This window comes from Hemitrygon akajei, chromosome 20, assembly GCF_048418815.1.
Source record: "Hemitrygon akajei chromosome 20, sHemAka1.3, whole genome shotgun sequence".
Lineage (NCBI taxonomy): Eukaryota > Metazoa > Chordata > Chondrichthyes > Myliobatiformes > Dasyatidae > Hemitrygon > Hemitrygon akajei.
The window spans coordinates 67197010-67212090 of NC_133143.1; the positions used below are offsets into that span (position 1 = coordinate 67197010).

At 35.6% G+C, this 15081-nt stretch overlaps 1 protein-coding gene across 4 annotated transcripts in view; it reads left to right on the forward strand.

The window, feature by feature from the left end:
• The window catches only part of top2b (DNA topoisomerase II beta), an 85826-nt gene that overhangs the window by 43693 nt on the left and 27052 nt on the right, over positions 1–15081 (forward strand). For all 4 annotated transcript variants that reach the window (XM_073024540.1, XM_073024539.1, XM_073024538.1 and 1 more), the window contains 11 exons: positions 2283–2393; positions 2488–2593; positions 2839–2948; positions 3416–3508; positions 3591–3705; positions 4399–4520; positions 6615–6763; positions 8238–8469; positions 9742–9876; positions 10469–10669; positions 10760–10955. In XM_073024540.1, coding sequence (XP_072880641.1) covers positions 2283–2393; positions 2488–2593; positions 2839–2948; positions 3416–3508; positions 3591–3705; positions 4399–4520; positions 6615–6763; positions 8238–8469; positions 9742–9876; positions 10469–10669; positions 10760–10955 — 1570 coding nt within the window. The remainder of the gene's footprint in view (positions 1–2282; positions 2394–2487; positions 2594–2838; positions 2949–3415; positions 3509–3590; positions 3706–4398; positions 4521–6614; positions 6764–8237; positions 8470–9741; positions 9877–10468; positions 10670–10759; positions 10956–15081) is intronic.

The window sequence follows — 15081 nt, forward strand, 5'->3', positions numbered from 1 at the left end:
GGCTTTACACTTAGTGGTCACTTTAGGTACCTCCTGTACCTACGGTACTGTGTCAAAGTCTTAGGCACCCTAGAATTTTTTTAATATAAATTTTGTTTTAGATTTTTTTTTGGTCTTTTACATTTGCATGTCAGTAGAAAAAGTGCAAATTTTAGATTTCCAAACATTAATTTTCCAAAAAAAATTAATGTTATAGAGAAATTTTTGTATTTTGTTAAAGGAAGTAAAATATTAAGTTAAGGTTTATAGTCTAGTGCATGATTAAACAAAGATACCAAATAGGTGCTAATGATGAATGACATTATGAGTTGAATGAACTAGAATGATTAACTGAAACAGAAACTGGTGTAGAAGGAATCAAACTGGGCAAAGGACAACCCAGACTAAAAGGTCAGTGTGTGGTAGATGTGACAGTTTAACCTTCAAATCATCAATTCTTGTATCATGGCGAGAGTGAGCGTAGCAACAAGACACAAGGTGACCATCCTACATGAGCAAGGTCTCTCCCAACCAGAAATTTCACAGCAGGCAGGAGTTTCAAGATGTGCTGCCTGAGCTGTTCTGAAGAAGCATAAAGACATGGGCAAGCTTGAGGAACAGAAGTGCAGTGGTCGGCCACGGAACCTGAGTCTAGCAGATCAGAGATACTTCAAACTGACATCTCTTTAAAACTGAAGGAAATCTAGCACTGCTATTGGCTCTGAACTCACAGAAACTACTGGAACCCAAGTATACCCCTCCAGTCGGAAGAAATCTTGTCAGAGGTAATCTTTGTTGAAGAATTACTGCCAAAAAGCTATTCCTCTGAAGTGGAAGCAAAGCCAAGAGACTTACTTGTGCACAGAAACACAAGGACTGGGGTGCTGAACAACAGCAGCAAGTGCTCTGGAATAAGTCAAAATTTGAAAATATTGGTTCAAAAAGGAGGTGGTTTGTCTACAAAGAGCTGGAGAGCACTACATGGATGAATGTCTGCAGCCAACAGTGAAGCACAGCGGAGGTTACCTGCAAGTTTGGGACTGCATTTCTGCAAATGGAGTTGGTGATCTGATCAGAATTAATGGAATCCTCAGTGCTGTGAAGTACAAACAGATTCTCAACCATCACGCAGTACCATCAGGGAGGTGTCTGATCGATCCCAATTTCATTCTGCAGAAATACAATGACCCTAAACATGCGGCCAAGGTCATAAAAAGCGGTATTCAGTGAAAAGAAGAATAAGGAGTTCTACAACAGGTGGTATGGCCTTCACAGAGCCCTGATCTCAATATCATCGAGGCTGTCTGGGAATACCTGGATAGACAGAACCAAGTAAGACAGATAAAGTCTGCAGAAGAACTGTGGCAAGTTCTCCAAGATGCTTGGAACAATCTGCTGTCGATTTTCTTTAAAAAAAACTGCATGGCAATGTACCCAAGAGAATTGTTGCAGTTTTAAAGGCAAAGGCAAATCATAATATTGATTTGATTTAGTTTTTTGCTGTTTACTATTCTTTATAGTAATTTTTTTATTTAAAAACTTTAATTATTTTGAAAGCATCTTCACTTGACAGAATTTTTTTACATGTATATAAGACTTTTGCATAATACTGTAATATAGTACAGGAGAAACTCATTTGTGGAACATGGGTGTTACAAAATCATGAGGAATTGAGCAATAGAAAGACTGATGCACAAAAATGGGCAGTGTTACAGAGGTATACGTAGATATTTTGGAGATGGTGTAGATGTGATTGGAGGCTTGGATCCAGGTTATAAATAGATTTGATAAGTATGAGGTAAATTAATATGCTGGGTAATGTTAATTTCTCTTCCTTGGTTTAACAATATGCATATATTGCAATTCTACTGTCAGAATTTCAAAATATATCAACTCAACTCTTGACTAGCATTTAGATTTCAGCACTTACAAGTAGGCCTTAAGATGGGGATATTAGGGAGGAAAATGTATAAACACAAATGAACTTTGAGAAGTTGTTCTTTGTGAGTGTTCCCTTACAACACAGAGTGTTGGATCATGGAATTCCTTTGATACAGGATAAGCATGGGGAAAGTAAAACACACAGATACAAACCAATGCAAGAAACTGATATAGATAGAGGTAAATCAATTTCAGGTGGGAAAAAAAGGATTAGTATCACAGAAGCAGTTGCTCTGACCATGAAGATTGATTTGAAAAAGTGAAAGATTTATTTGCATTGTAGAACCAAAACTCTTAGCAGTTTCTCATAATGACTTAATCAAAACAGTTAATATTAATTTGCATATCTTTAAATGTTACAGGATCAGGATGGCTCTCACATCAAAGGCTTGCTGATTAACTTCTTCCATCACAACTGGCCATCTCTTTTGAGACACCATTTCTTGGAGGAATTCATTACTCCTATAGTAAAGGCTAGTGAACCTTTAGAACAATCTACAATCCTATTGCTGTAGATGAAAATAAAAATGTGAAGCACTGATTTTTAATACTTTTTTTTAAATAAAGGCTACCAAAAATAAACAAGAATTGGCATTCTACAGCATTCCTGAATTTGATGAGTGGAAAAAACACGCAGAAAACAACAAATCTTGGAAAGTAAAATACTACAAAGGTTTGTAATGTAAAAATTTAACTTAAGATAGTCAAAAGTAAAAACCTAGGAGGTGGGGGCACACCTGATTTAATTTAGCAATTTTGTATTTTTGTGCAGCTGCCAACAAGTTTTATGCAGATATACTTTCAAACTGGAATTGAGTTTGATTCTGCCAGTTGCAGGTACCCATTAGAGCTAATGTTAAGTAACAATCTGATCAAATACACATATAAGATGACTGGAATATGTGATGTTTCATGCAGGTCTTGGCACCAGCACGTCAAAAGAGGCAAAAGAATACTTTGCTGATATGGACAGACACCGCATAATGTTTAGATACACTGGCCCAGAGGATGATGCTGCAATAACCCTGGTATTATATGTAATATAGAAAATCTCAGCTTGTTAAGTTTTCAATAAATTTGTGTAATTTTTTTTCAGAGAAGTTATAAGTTAAATTCAGCATTAATGTTGTATTCATTAATTAGTTCTATCTCAATACATACTATCAGATCAAATCTGTATAATGATATCAGTAGTATTCATTGAATGATTAGGCTAGTGTTAAGTAGGTGGGTTGTTGGGCGGCGTGACTAGTTGAGCTAGAAAGGCCTCTTAAGTACTGTATCTCGAAATAAAACGAAAAAAAAATTAACTTGCGAATTAAAAGCACAAAAATTCCAAAATTAGTTTGTTTTTAGTCCAAATGATTTCAATATCAGACTTTCAATTGGTTTATAAACTGATTATAATTGTGAGTTAATGAATGATTGGTCAATAAAAATTACTGCTCTCTGTGGTATAAAAGCTAAATTAATGTTTTGATTAAAAATATTTCAGGCTTTCAGCAAAAAGAAAATAGATGATCGAAAAGAATGGCTGACCAATTTCATGGAAGATAGAAGGCAGAGAAGGCTGCATGGATTGCCAGAGGTCTGGAGCATTACATTGCAGAATTTAATATTTAATCTTCTGTTCTGTTTGTGATTGTGACATTTAAAATTTAATTTTACAGCAATATTTATATGGAACAACAACTAAGCACCTGACATACAATGACTTCATCAACAAGGAGTTGATCCTTTTCTCAAATTCTGACAATGAAAGGTCTATTCCTTCACTTGTTGATGGTAAGCATCTGAAGTAGACATTATTACTATTAAATTCTATAATACATCTGTGGCATCCCTACACCACCCCTTTTAAGATCAGTTTATTGACTTCAAATACTGGGAATTTGTATCCTAATTAATCCAACTATGTAGAATTTGCCTACAAGATAGGATTTAAAATAAAATATAGGCCATGACACTAAACAACACACAAAAAAACTCAACAGGTCAGACAGCATCTGTGAAGTGGAATAAACAGTTGCAGTTTCAGGCCAAGATCCTTCATCAGGACCTAACAAAGAGTCTTCAGGACCTGATGAAGCATCTCAGCCAGAAATGTTGACAGTTTATTCCTCTCCATAGACGCTGCCTGACCTGCTGAGTTCTGCATTTTGTGTGTGTGTGTGTGTGTGTGTGTTGCTCTGGATTTCTAGCATATGTAGAATATCTGTTGTGTTTATAACATTATAAATTGTTTTATTTTTGAGATATCCTGATTAACATTATGATAAATATAAAATCTTATTAAGATTCATACATAGTATTTTACTCTCTTGATTTGTTCAAAAAAATTGCTCAACGTGGAATCTTTTCAACCAGTTGAAATATAAGCTTTTTGTAGAATATGATTCAGTATTCATAAAAAATAAATCTATCTGAAAAGCTAGGTATTATTTTTTTTAAAAAGTATACATTTCTATTTAATCTCAGGTTTAAAACCCGGTCAGCGAAAAGTGTTATTTACATGTTTTAAGAGGAATGACAAACGAGAAGTCAAGGTTGCTCAGTTGGCAGGTTCAGTGGCTGAAATGTCTGCCTATCACCATGGTGAGGTAAATAAAACAACTAATTATTTTTATACGACTTTCAGTTAATGTCAGATAACAATGGGACCTAATTAGATTTGAAATGCAGATTTTGCTTTGTATCTTGACTCCAAGTGTAGAGGTAATGTCAAAACTATTAATTCAAATTAATTATTTATTAATTTATTAAACAATTCAGTTGTTATGATGGTTATTCAGCATCTAAAAAAATCCCTCCAGTAAGAAGCTGGATATATGACATGGAATCCTAGCCAAATAATCTACTTTGTTCATGTTTTTTTCAGAGAATTGCATCATTTTTTAATTGAGATAACATGCTGAACAGAGATTATGAGTTGAATGGCTTTATTATGTTCCTTTGGCTTGTGATCTAACTATTCAGAATAATATTCATTTATTTATCAGATGTACATCAAAAATACAGTGAATTGTGTCATTTGTGTTAACAGCCAGCACACTGGGGTCAGCCCGCAAAGTGTCGCTGCATATTCTGGTGCTGGGATAGCATTCCCGCAATGTTTACAGAACAATACAAGCAACAACATCAATAATAACAAAATTACAACAGCAGACTAAGCCCTGTTCCTCCCTCCCATACAGTTTGCAAGTTGAGAGTGCATTTGTGAAATGAGATCCCAGGGAGCGTAAAATTCCAGCAGCCATTTAACAACTGTCAAATCCACCCCACCTGTCTCTGAAATGCTTATTTGTATGTGCAGTTTGTACATAAATCAGGCATTTGTAAGCTGGGAAGATGTGTAGTCATTTCATCAACAGCATATGTATCTTATCGGGGCATTTATGATGCGCGTCAGTGCTCTCATTCCCATATTTAAGGAAGAACATGCTGGCCCTGGAAAGTGTCCAGGGAAAGATCACAAGATTAATAAAAGGCTTAATGTATGAGGAGTACTTGTCTGTGGGCCTATACTTGGTAGACTGCAGAAAGATGAGGTGAGAATCTCATTGAATTTACTGGATACTAAAAGACCTGGAAAGAGTGGATGTAAAATGGACGTTTCCATCAGTAGGAGAGCTTTGGATCTGAGTGCACAGCCTCAGAATAAAGAATGTCCCTTTAATACTGACAGGAATTTCTTCAGCCACAGATTGGAGAATCTGTGAAAGTCATTGCCACAGACAGCTGTGGAAGCCAAATTACTGAGTATATTCAAAGTGGAGCTTTATAGGTTCTTGATTAGTCAGGGTATCAAAGGTTATGGGGGATGGGGTTGAGAGGGATAATAAATCAGGCGTAATGGAATGGTGGAGCAGATTTGATGGGCTGAATAGCTTAATTCTGCTCCTATGTTTTATGGACATGGTGGATACTGAGCTCCCTTTAGAACATGATAATATGCGAGGACATTTTTGACATAAAGAAGTGGGTGGTGCTGGGTCTCTTGAAGAGCATTAATATGGATAATTATCTGGGTCTGATGTGTTAAAGATTAATTTTAGTTATCAAACATACAGTACATAGAAACGTGCATTGAAATATGTTGTTTGTGTCATTGAACAACACAATCCTAGGTCAAGACCGCAAGTGTCGCCATGCTTCTGACGTCAACATAGCATGCCAGAACTTACTAACCTGTACATTTTTGGGATGTGGGAGGAAAGTAAACCACCTGGATGAAACCCACATTGTCACAGGGAAAATGTGCAAACTCCTTACAGATAATGGCAGCAATTGAACCCAGATCTTTGGTGCTGTAAAGTGTTAGACTAACTGCTACACTACTGTGCTGCCTCTGAGTAACTAGAATGCTTTATTGGATTAAACTCGGACCAGAAGTGGAGGGACATCAAATTTGGAAAAGTTGATATTTTAAAAAGATTTGTTAAAGCAGCAGTGGGGGTTGGTGGTGATTGGGGGGAACTGTGGTAGGATTGAATACTGGAATGATATTTTGTATTTGGGGCATCACCAAATGACAGTGCAAATAAGAATAGTAGTTGAACAGGTTCTGCTACTAGTTAGGAGCATGACTACACTGGCAATCTTCAGAACATGTCTTCCAGTTAAAGAAAGTTTGTGACTTGTCTGTGAAATTAAATCACAATTAAGTATCTGCATTTTTATTGTTTTAATTTCAGCAAGCACTTATGATGACCATTGTAAACTTGGCCCAAAACTTTGTTGGCAGTAATAATATAAGCTTATTGCAACCAATCGGGCAATTTGGTACCAGACTGCATGGCGGGAAAGATGCTGCCAGTCCCCGTTACATTTTTACCATGTTAAGGTAAGTTAGATACACTGTTCAGTAACAAATTACCAATTCACCAATGTTTCTTATGTCCATACTTCACCATGGCTGTCCCTTAGAAGGGACAGTAGATCTTAGAACATAGAATATAGACATCTATAGCACGTTACAGACCCTTCGCCCATAATGTTGTGCTGACCCTGTAACCTACTCTACAGACTGCTAAGAATTTCCCTCTATATTCCAAAGTTCCATGTACCTATCTAAGACTCTCTTAAAAGACCCTGTTGTATCCATCTTCTATACAGGTTAAAAATTTTAGTAATTTGCATTTTTTCATTATTTATGTTTATATATTTATCGTTGTCAGACATTTTTGAATCCATCTTCCTGTTAAACACTTCAAGTTCATATCAAAAATTTACTTCTAAGATATTCTATGAAGCTCGAACATGATTATTAAATTCTTAGATAAAAGTATTTTTGATTAGTGTAGCTAATTTATTACTTAGCAACTTTTTAATCTTTTTTGTTGAAATTTATATTTGACGAGGAATCATTCTGCCTTTGTGCTTTGCACAGTAAAGAAAATTGTTCTGTATGCTGCCACCTTTGCTACTATGTCTGCATGTCTTGCTATCTTTATGGCACCTATCAACAGGAAATCCAAGTTCCTTCTAAACTTCAAAGTTTCATGTTTTTATTATGTATTCCCTTCCTTTGATTATTCTCAATTATTATGGATTGAATTTCATTTGCTGCGTTTGTGCTCATCTTGTCCATTGCGATCAGGCTCAGTTTAACTTCTGTGCCTATTCAACTTTGTCATCAGGTGTATCTGCTTTTTAATTGGGGCTTTAATATTCAAATCATTGCTCTATATTACAGAAAAGGGACTGGTTGCTAAGCTGTGTTGAATTTAACTGTAAAATGCCTCCAGTCATTAAAAAAAATTATATTAACTGGCTTTACCTCCCTTTTCCTGAGTCCAGTTTGAACGTAACATGTCACCTTCCTTAGATTCCTCTGGGTTTTTACTTTCCTGGCTATTTGGGGGAAGTTTCAGAGGAGCCTTGCTAAATATCCAAAAAATGGCTTTATTTCATCAAGAGTCTGTTATTGTTTTCAAAATATTCAGTTATTGTGAACAACAACCTCCTTAAAGTTGGGCTGGCTGTACTAGATTAGGCTATAAAGTTCTGAATGACAATTTATAATTTCCATCAGAATGGTAGCAAGAAGTTTGATAGGATAGAGTTGAGTTTGGGCCAATCATAATCTAGCAGGTGAGGCTCAAGTATTTGAGTGATCTGTTTCAGTTCCTACATTTGCACTTGCAAAGATAAATGAATTCCTTCCTCACCATAATAATGAAAAGTCCTCCAATTACTCCTTTAATTACTTCTGTTATAACTTCCTGTAAAGTTGCTATAAATTTGTATATTGATAGTATTCCTAATTTTAACTATAATATTTTGCAGATAAAGTTGTTGTATTTTGTTTTTTTTAGTCCTTTGGCACGTTTGCTTTGCCCTCACATGGATGACAATTTACTGAAATTCCTTTATGATGACAACCAACGAGTTGAGCCAGAATGGTACTGCCCCATAATTCCCATGGTCCTCGTTAATGGAGCTGAAGGAATTGGTACAGGATGGGCTTGTAGAATTCCTAACTATGATACCAGAGAACTGGTCAATAATGTCAGGCGGATGCTGGATGGCTTGGATCCCCTTCCTATGGTAAATATTGAAAGCGTACTCATAATTTAACACAAATCACAATGTTATACACTTCCAAGTAAGTGCATTTTACATAATTTTGAATTTTACTCAAATTCATTTTCTGAAGGACACCATAGATACGGATATTATGGTGGTGTGCTGAAAATACCATCCTAATACTCGTGAAGCATAGAGTTCACATTCCCCCATGGGTGCTGTTGAATTTAAACTCTTAATAAACTGGGAAGTTAAAAGATTGTAATCATGATTGCAAGTTGTAAAAATTATGATTTATTTAGCATGTCCTTCAGAGGATGAAATTTGACGTGGCCAACATGTGACTTCAGAACCACTAGTGTGACTGACTTTTAATGCTTCTGAAATTCTAGTCCTGAGCAAACCACTTAGTTCAAGGACACCCAAACTTGCAAAAACAATGAAAATACTGGGGTGAAATACTGAGTGTTTGCCAGTGAGCAAACATTGAGTTGAATGGAAAAGAAAATTTGGTATGGTGTAAAGTTCCTTACAATCACAGATCAGTTGTGGTTCAAATGATTTGAAGATGGCAAACGTTACTGTAATACCATTATTCTAGCAATTTGACCTGCCTTTTTCTTTAGGTGTAAACCCTAATCACGATGCATTCTATCTATATGCATCCTTTTTTTTAATTGGAAATGATGGTGTCAGCCTTTGAGTTGAAAGGCAGTGATTTCTACAGTTCTGAACACTTGAATGCATAAGCTAGACTGACACTTCATGAGATTCCTGTTTCCTTTGATGTTAAGTTGGTAAATGAATTTCTTATTTACTAATTGCAATTGTAAATTTTCTTACTGTTTTCGAACTTGGTGGTTTTCCTTGTAGTCTGTACATATGTATTTCTCAAAACTGTTATTATCTGGCCATTTATTTCTTTGCGTCCTGCTATTCCTTACATTATAACAATGTTGATACTTACAAAGCATTTCATTGGTGAGATATCCTGCAATTCTGAAAAGCAGCATTATTAGTTTATTCTTCATTACTTCATGTTATCAGTGAGAATAGTCTTTAGTCTAAAAATAATTTATATATATAATCTGTATGTGTAAAAAAAAATTTTGTAATGCTTTCATTTTGATTAATAGTCCAAGCTATTAACTTGAAAAGATCATCATTATGCTTTTCATGGTATCTGTATTTGGTTCAGGTATACACAGTTGGTGTCTGTATAACGTGTTGAATATGGCTGACTGAGAAATGTCTTTATTAATAGTGAGATTTTTATTATCTTTGATTCACAAGCTACCAAGCTACAAGAATTTCAAAGGGACAATTCATGAAGTGGGCCAAAACCAATATGTTGTGAGTGGTGAAATACTAGTTTTGGATCGGAATACCATAGAAATTACAGAACTTCCAGTTAGGACTTGGACACAGGTAATTCATACAGTTAAATGTTTTAAAATGCAATAGGACATTGAAGTTAGTAACTGCTGCTGAATATGAGTACAAATGTCACATGTTTTGTTTTCTCTTGAAGATAAGGATAACTTCTCATTCTCCATATTGAAACCAAGTCATTGGGTCAGAGACTGGGCATAGATTATTCCAAAATTTCCTTCATGTTTTAATTAAACTTAGTGGCAAAAGTAATTTCTAGATATTGTTTGGACAGTTGGGATCTATTAGTAGCCATTACTCAAGGAAATGATTTATTTTCTTTAAATATCTTTAATTTTACTGGAAGGAGGATTTTACAATTATTTTTTATCAATTGCCAGCTATGAATGGATATCATTATGTTGCTGTGCATTTGTTCTTAAATCATTAAGCATTACACTGAGATAGTTAAAATGGATAGTTAAAATGAATTTTCTGTGTCTGATGAAGAATGGGATATTCCTTTCTATCCAGAGTTATTTTCCTTCTGGCCATCTCAGTACTTGGAAGTCCTGTTTTTCAAATATTACATGTGTGCTGGTTACACCTTATGCAAAACTGAATAAAAAACTTTGTTTTTCTCCTGTAGGCATACAAAGAACAAGTTCTTGAGCCAATGCTCAATGGAACTGAAAAGACACCAGCTTTGATAAATGACTATAAAGAATATCACACCGATGCCACAGTTAAATTTGTAGTAAAAATGTCTGAGGAGAAACTTGCGCAAGCAGAAGCTGCCGGTTTGCACAAAGTTTTCAAACTACAAACGACTCTCACTTGCAACTCTATGGTAGTTATTAAAATGTATTTTAATATGTAAAATTATAAAATGTTTGTACTTAAAACAACTTCAAATAGCAATAATATTGTTCATTGGCAGGTCCTTTTTGATCATATGGGTTGCATGAAGAAATATGAAACTGTGCAAGACATCTTAAAGGAATTCTTTGATTTAAGGCTACATTATTACAGTTTGAGAAAGGAGTGGTTGTCGGGAATGTTGGGGGCAGAGTCTGCGAAATTAAACAACCAAGCTCGCTTCATTATAGAGAAAATACAAGGGAAGATTACAATTGGTAAGGATAGATGGATTAAAATACCAAATGTACATTTCCATGTTGCTACTTTTAGTAATTAGAATTTTATGCTGCATAAAGTATGGTTGAACAATTTTAAATTAGTACAGTAAGATAGAATTATTTATTTGAATATAATTCCAGTCCATTCTATTTACCTTACAGCAGGTGAATTGAATTGACTTTATTACTTAACATCCTTTATATACATGAGTAAAAATCTTTACTTTATGTCTCTGTCTAAATGTACAATTTATAGTAATTTGTAATGAATTGTATGCACAACAGGACAGTCAGTATAATATAGAAATACAATTGTTTCAGCATGAATTAATCAGTCTGATGGCTTGGTAGAAGAAGCTGTCCTGGAGCCTGTTGGTCCTGGCTTTTATGCTACGGTACTGTTTCCTGGATGGTAGCAGCTGGAACAGTTTGTGGTTGAGGTGACTCAGGTCCCCAATGATCCTTCAGGCCCTTTTTACATGCCTGTCTTTGTGAATGTCCTGAATATTCCTGAATAGTGGGAAGTTCACATCTACAGCTGCACTGGGCTGTCCTCACCACTCTCTGTCCTCACCAGTCCTGCGAGTGAGGGAAGTACAGTTCCCATACCAGGCAGGGATGCAGCCAGTTAGAATGCTCTCAATTATTATATTATTCTTAAATCACCATCTAAACTGGGCTGCCGGCAACAGTGGTGGAGGCGGATACGATAGGGTCTTTTAAGAGACTCTTGGACAGGTATGTGGAGTTCAGAAAAATAGAGGACTATGGGTGACCCTAGATAATTCCTTGGGTAAGGACATGTTTGGCACAGCTTTATGGGCTGAAGGGCCTGTACTGTGCTGTAGGGTTTCTTTGTTTCTAAATTAGTGAAGAAATGTGCCACTTTCCTCTTTACTCTCTCTAACACTATCCATTTTTGCTGAAAAGCAGATGAGCCTAAAATGATTAAACATCAGAAATAATTAATTATTAGTTTAAACTCATATCAAGTTGTGAAACTTCTGGTTAAGCAGTTCTATCTTGAGGCTACTACATTGCATAAAATAGGCCATAGTGAATAATTATAACCTACTAGAGTTCTGATTAGTCCATTTAGTTTCTTAAAAAATTGTAGTATTTCCACATATTATCTATTGTTTAGGAACAACTTAAGAAAGATTCTGAAAATATTTGGGGATTTTGTGCATTCTAAGATCTTGAGTTGATTTCAGCTAATGTCCATATTTCTTGGTTTAAAATTTACTGTACAAAATGGCTTTCTGAAAATATTGGCAACTTCTTAGCAAGCTGATTATTACATCTGCCAGCAATGATTGTACTTAAAACAAAATACTGACTCTGACCTCTTTGAGTCTCCAATGTGGATTATATTGATCACTGAGTGATAACTGGATCAATAACAAAAAAAGACAATGTTTGGAGAGAATAGATAAATAATCATTCTTTCAGCAGTTTTCACTGGACCAGATTTTAATGCAGAACTGCTAGTATTTCTCAACCTATGTGCTAGTGAGTTTTAGGACTTCTGTGTAATTATCAAAGTTCCAAACTTAACTAGTTGAGCTGGCATGATTTCCTGATCTTACTCAGTAGTTGATTACGAATAATTATTTTTGTCCAATTGTTTTTTAGTTTTGTTTCTTTTAATCTGTTACTTATGTCAATTTTAATGCTTTTTAAATGCTTCCAATCTTATCTGATTATCATTTGCCAAGTTTTCAGAGAGGAGTGGTAAGCTTCCTAAACTGGAAGTTTAGGTCTTTATTGTTTTACAACATTGAATCACAGTGGATTTAATTCTGCTTTTTTGACACTGATCAACAGAAAAAGACACTTGCATGTCAAAGTAAAAACAAATCTCTACACAGTGATCTAAATTAATACAAATATAAAACACAAAATAATTGATTGAATAACTATCTACCTCCTTTAATATGACACACCAAATCATCATTGGTGCAGCCAATTAGGTTTACAGGTTAAATAATTAGTTAAATGGAGATCTGTTTTTGGAGACCTGTGTACAATCAAGGTGTTCCAACTGTTTGTGGTAAAAATACAACTGTATCTGGAAGGTCCAACTGGTGGTGAGTCAGTATCTTGGCAAAAACTATGCCATGAAGACAAAAGAACACTCCAAAGAACTCTGTGAAAATGTTATTGAAAAGCACAAGTCAGTAGATGGATACAAGAAAATTTCCAAGTCACTGACTATCCCATGGAGTACAGTTAAGTCAGTCGTCAAGAAATGGAAAGAATATGATACAGCAGTAAATATGCCTATAGCAGGCTGTCCTCAAAAACTCTGTGCAAGAAGGGGCCTAGTGGGGGAGGCCACCAAGAGACCCATGACAACTCTGGAGGAGTTACAAGCTTCAGTGGCTGAAGAGAGACTGCACATACAACAACTGTTGCATGGGTGCTTCACTAGTTGCAGCTTTATGGGAGAATAACAAAGAGAAAACCACTGTTGAAGAAAACTCTCGTGAAATCTCAGCTAGAATTTGCTGGAAGGCATATGGGGAACTCTGAAGTCGGCTGAAAGAAGGTCTGATCAAACCAAAATTGAGCTTTCTGGCCATCAGTCTAAATGCTATGTTTTGTGAGAGCCAAACACAGCACATCATCAAAAACACACCATCCCTACCGTGAAGCATGTGGAAATGGTTCATAATGGTTCATCATGCTGCATCATGCTGTGGGGATGCTTCATTGCAGCAGGTCCTGGAAGGCTTGTGAAGGTAGAGAGTAAAATGAATTCAGCAAAATACAGGGGAATCCTGGAGGAAAACTTGATACAATCTGCAAGAGAGTTGTGACTTGGGAGAAGACTTGTTTTCCATCAAGACAATGACCCCAAGCATAAAGCCAAAGCTACACAGAAATGGATTAAAACCAACAAAGTTAATGTCCTGGAGTGGCTAAGTCAGAGTTCAGACCTCAATCCAGTTGAGAATTTGTGGCTGGATATGAAAAGGGGTGTTCACTCACAATCCCCATGCAATCTGACATAAGCAGTTTTGTAAAGAAGAATGGGGAAAAATTGCAGTGTGCAGGTGTGCAAAGCTGATTGAGACCTATCCACACAGACTCAAGGCTGCATTTGCTGTCCAAGGTGCATTTACTAAATATTGACTTAAGGGGGTGAGTAATTATGTAATCAGTTATTTTGTGTTTAATAAATTTAGACTAACCTGTAGAAATTTGTTTTCACGTTGAAATGAATGAGCCTTTTTCTGTTTATCAGTGTCAAAAAAAAGCCAAATTAAATCCACTGTTAATTCAATGTTGTAAAACAATAAAACATGAAAACTTCCAAGGGATGTAAGGATGCCTACTTTTTGTAGGCACTGTAATAGGAATATTTCAGATTTTTGTATTTGTAAAGGACTAATCTGCTTAATATCTTAAAAATATTTACTTCTCATTTGTACAAAAACTTTGCTTCCAAATCTTGCTACAGAATGTTAAACGGCATTATTACAACAATTAATTTGCTGATAATCATTATATATGCTGTATATAATGGATAAACGTGCTCAAAACTTGAAATAAAGGCAAATTGTAGGAAGTAGTCAGCATCCATGAAGATAGTAACAAAACTACTATTTCTGACCAAAAATCTTTCCTGAGAACTGAATAGTTGAGGAAAAAATAGTTTAAACATAAAGAGAAAAGGCAGAAAATAAAGTGGGGGGGGGGAGGAAAGGCTGGTTAAAAAGGTTGAACAAGAGAGATTAATGATAAAGTAGGTATAGTATAATGTACTAAAAGTCTCAATATAAATATCTAATCAAAGGAATGGAGTGCAAAATCTGAAAATGCTGATCTTGCTAAAATAGTTGAACTCTGTGAGTCCAGATAACTGCAAAGAGCCAAGTTTTAAGATGTGCTGTTCCTTGCATTTATGAAGCCAGAGAGTGGTAGTAGATGGTTGCCTTCTGTACTGGAGGCTTGTGAGTAGTGGTGAGCCACAGGAATCTATGCTGGGTCTATGGTTCGTCATCTATATCAGTGATCTAAATGATAATGTGATAAACTGGATCAGCAGATTTGCAGATGACACCATGATTGGGGATATAGTGGACAGTAAGGAAGACTATCGAAGTTTTCAGCGGGA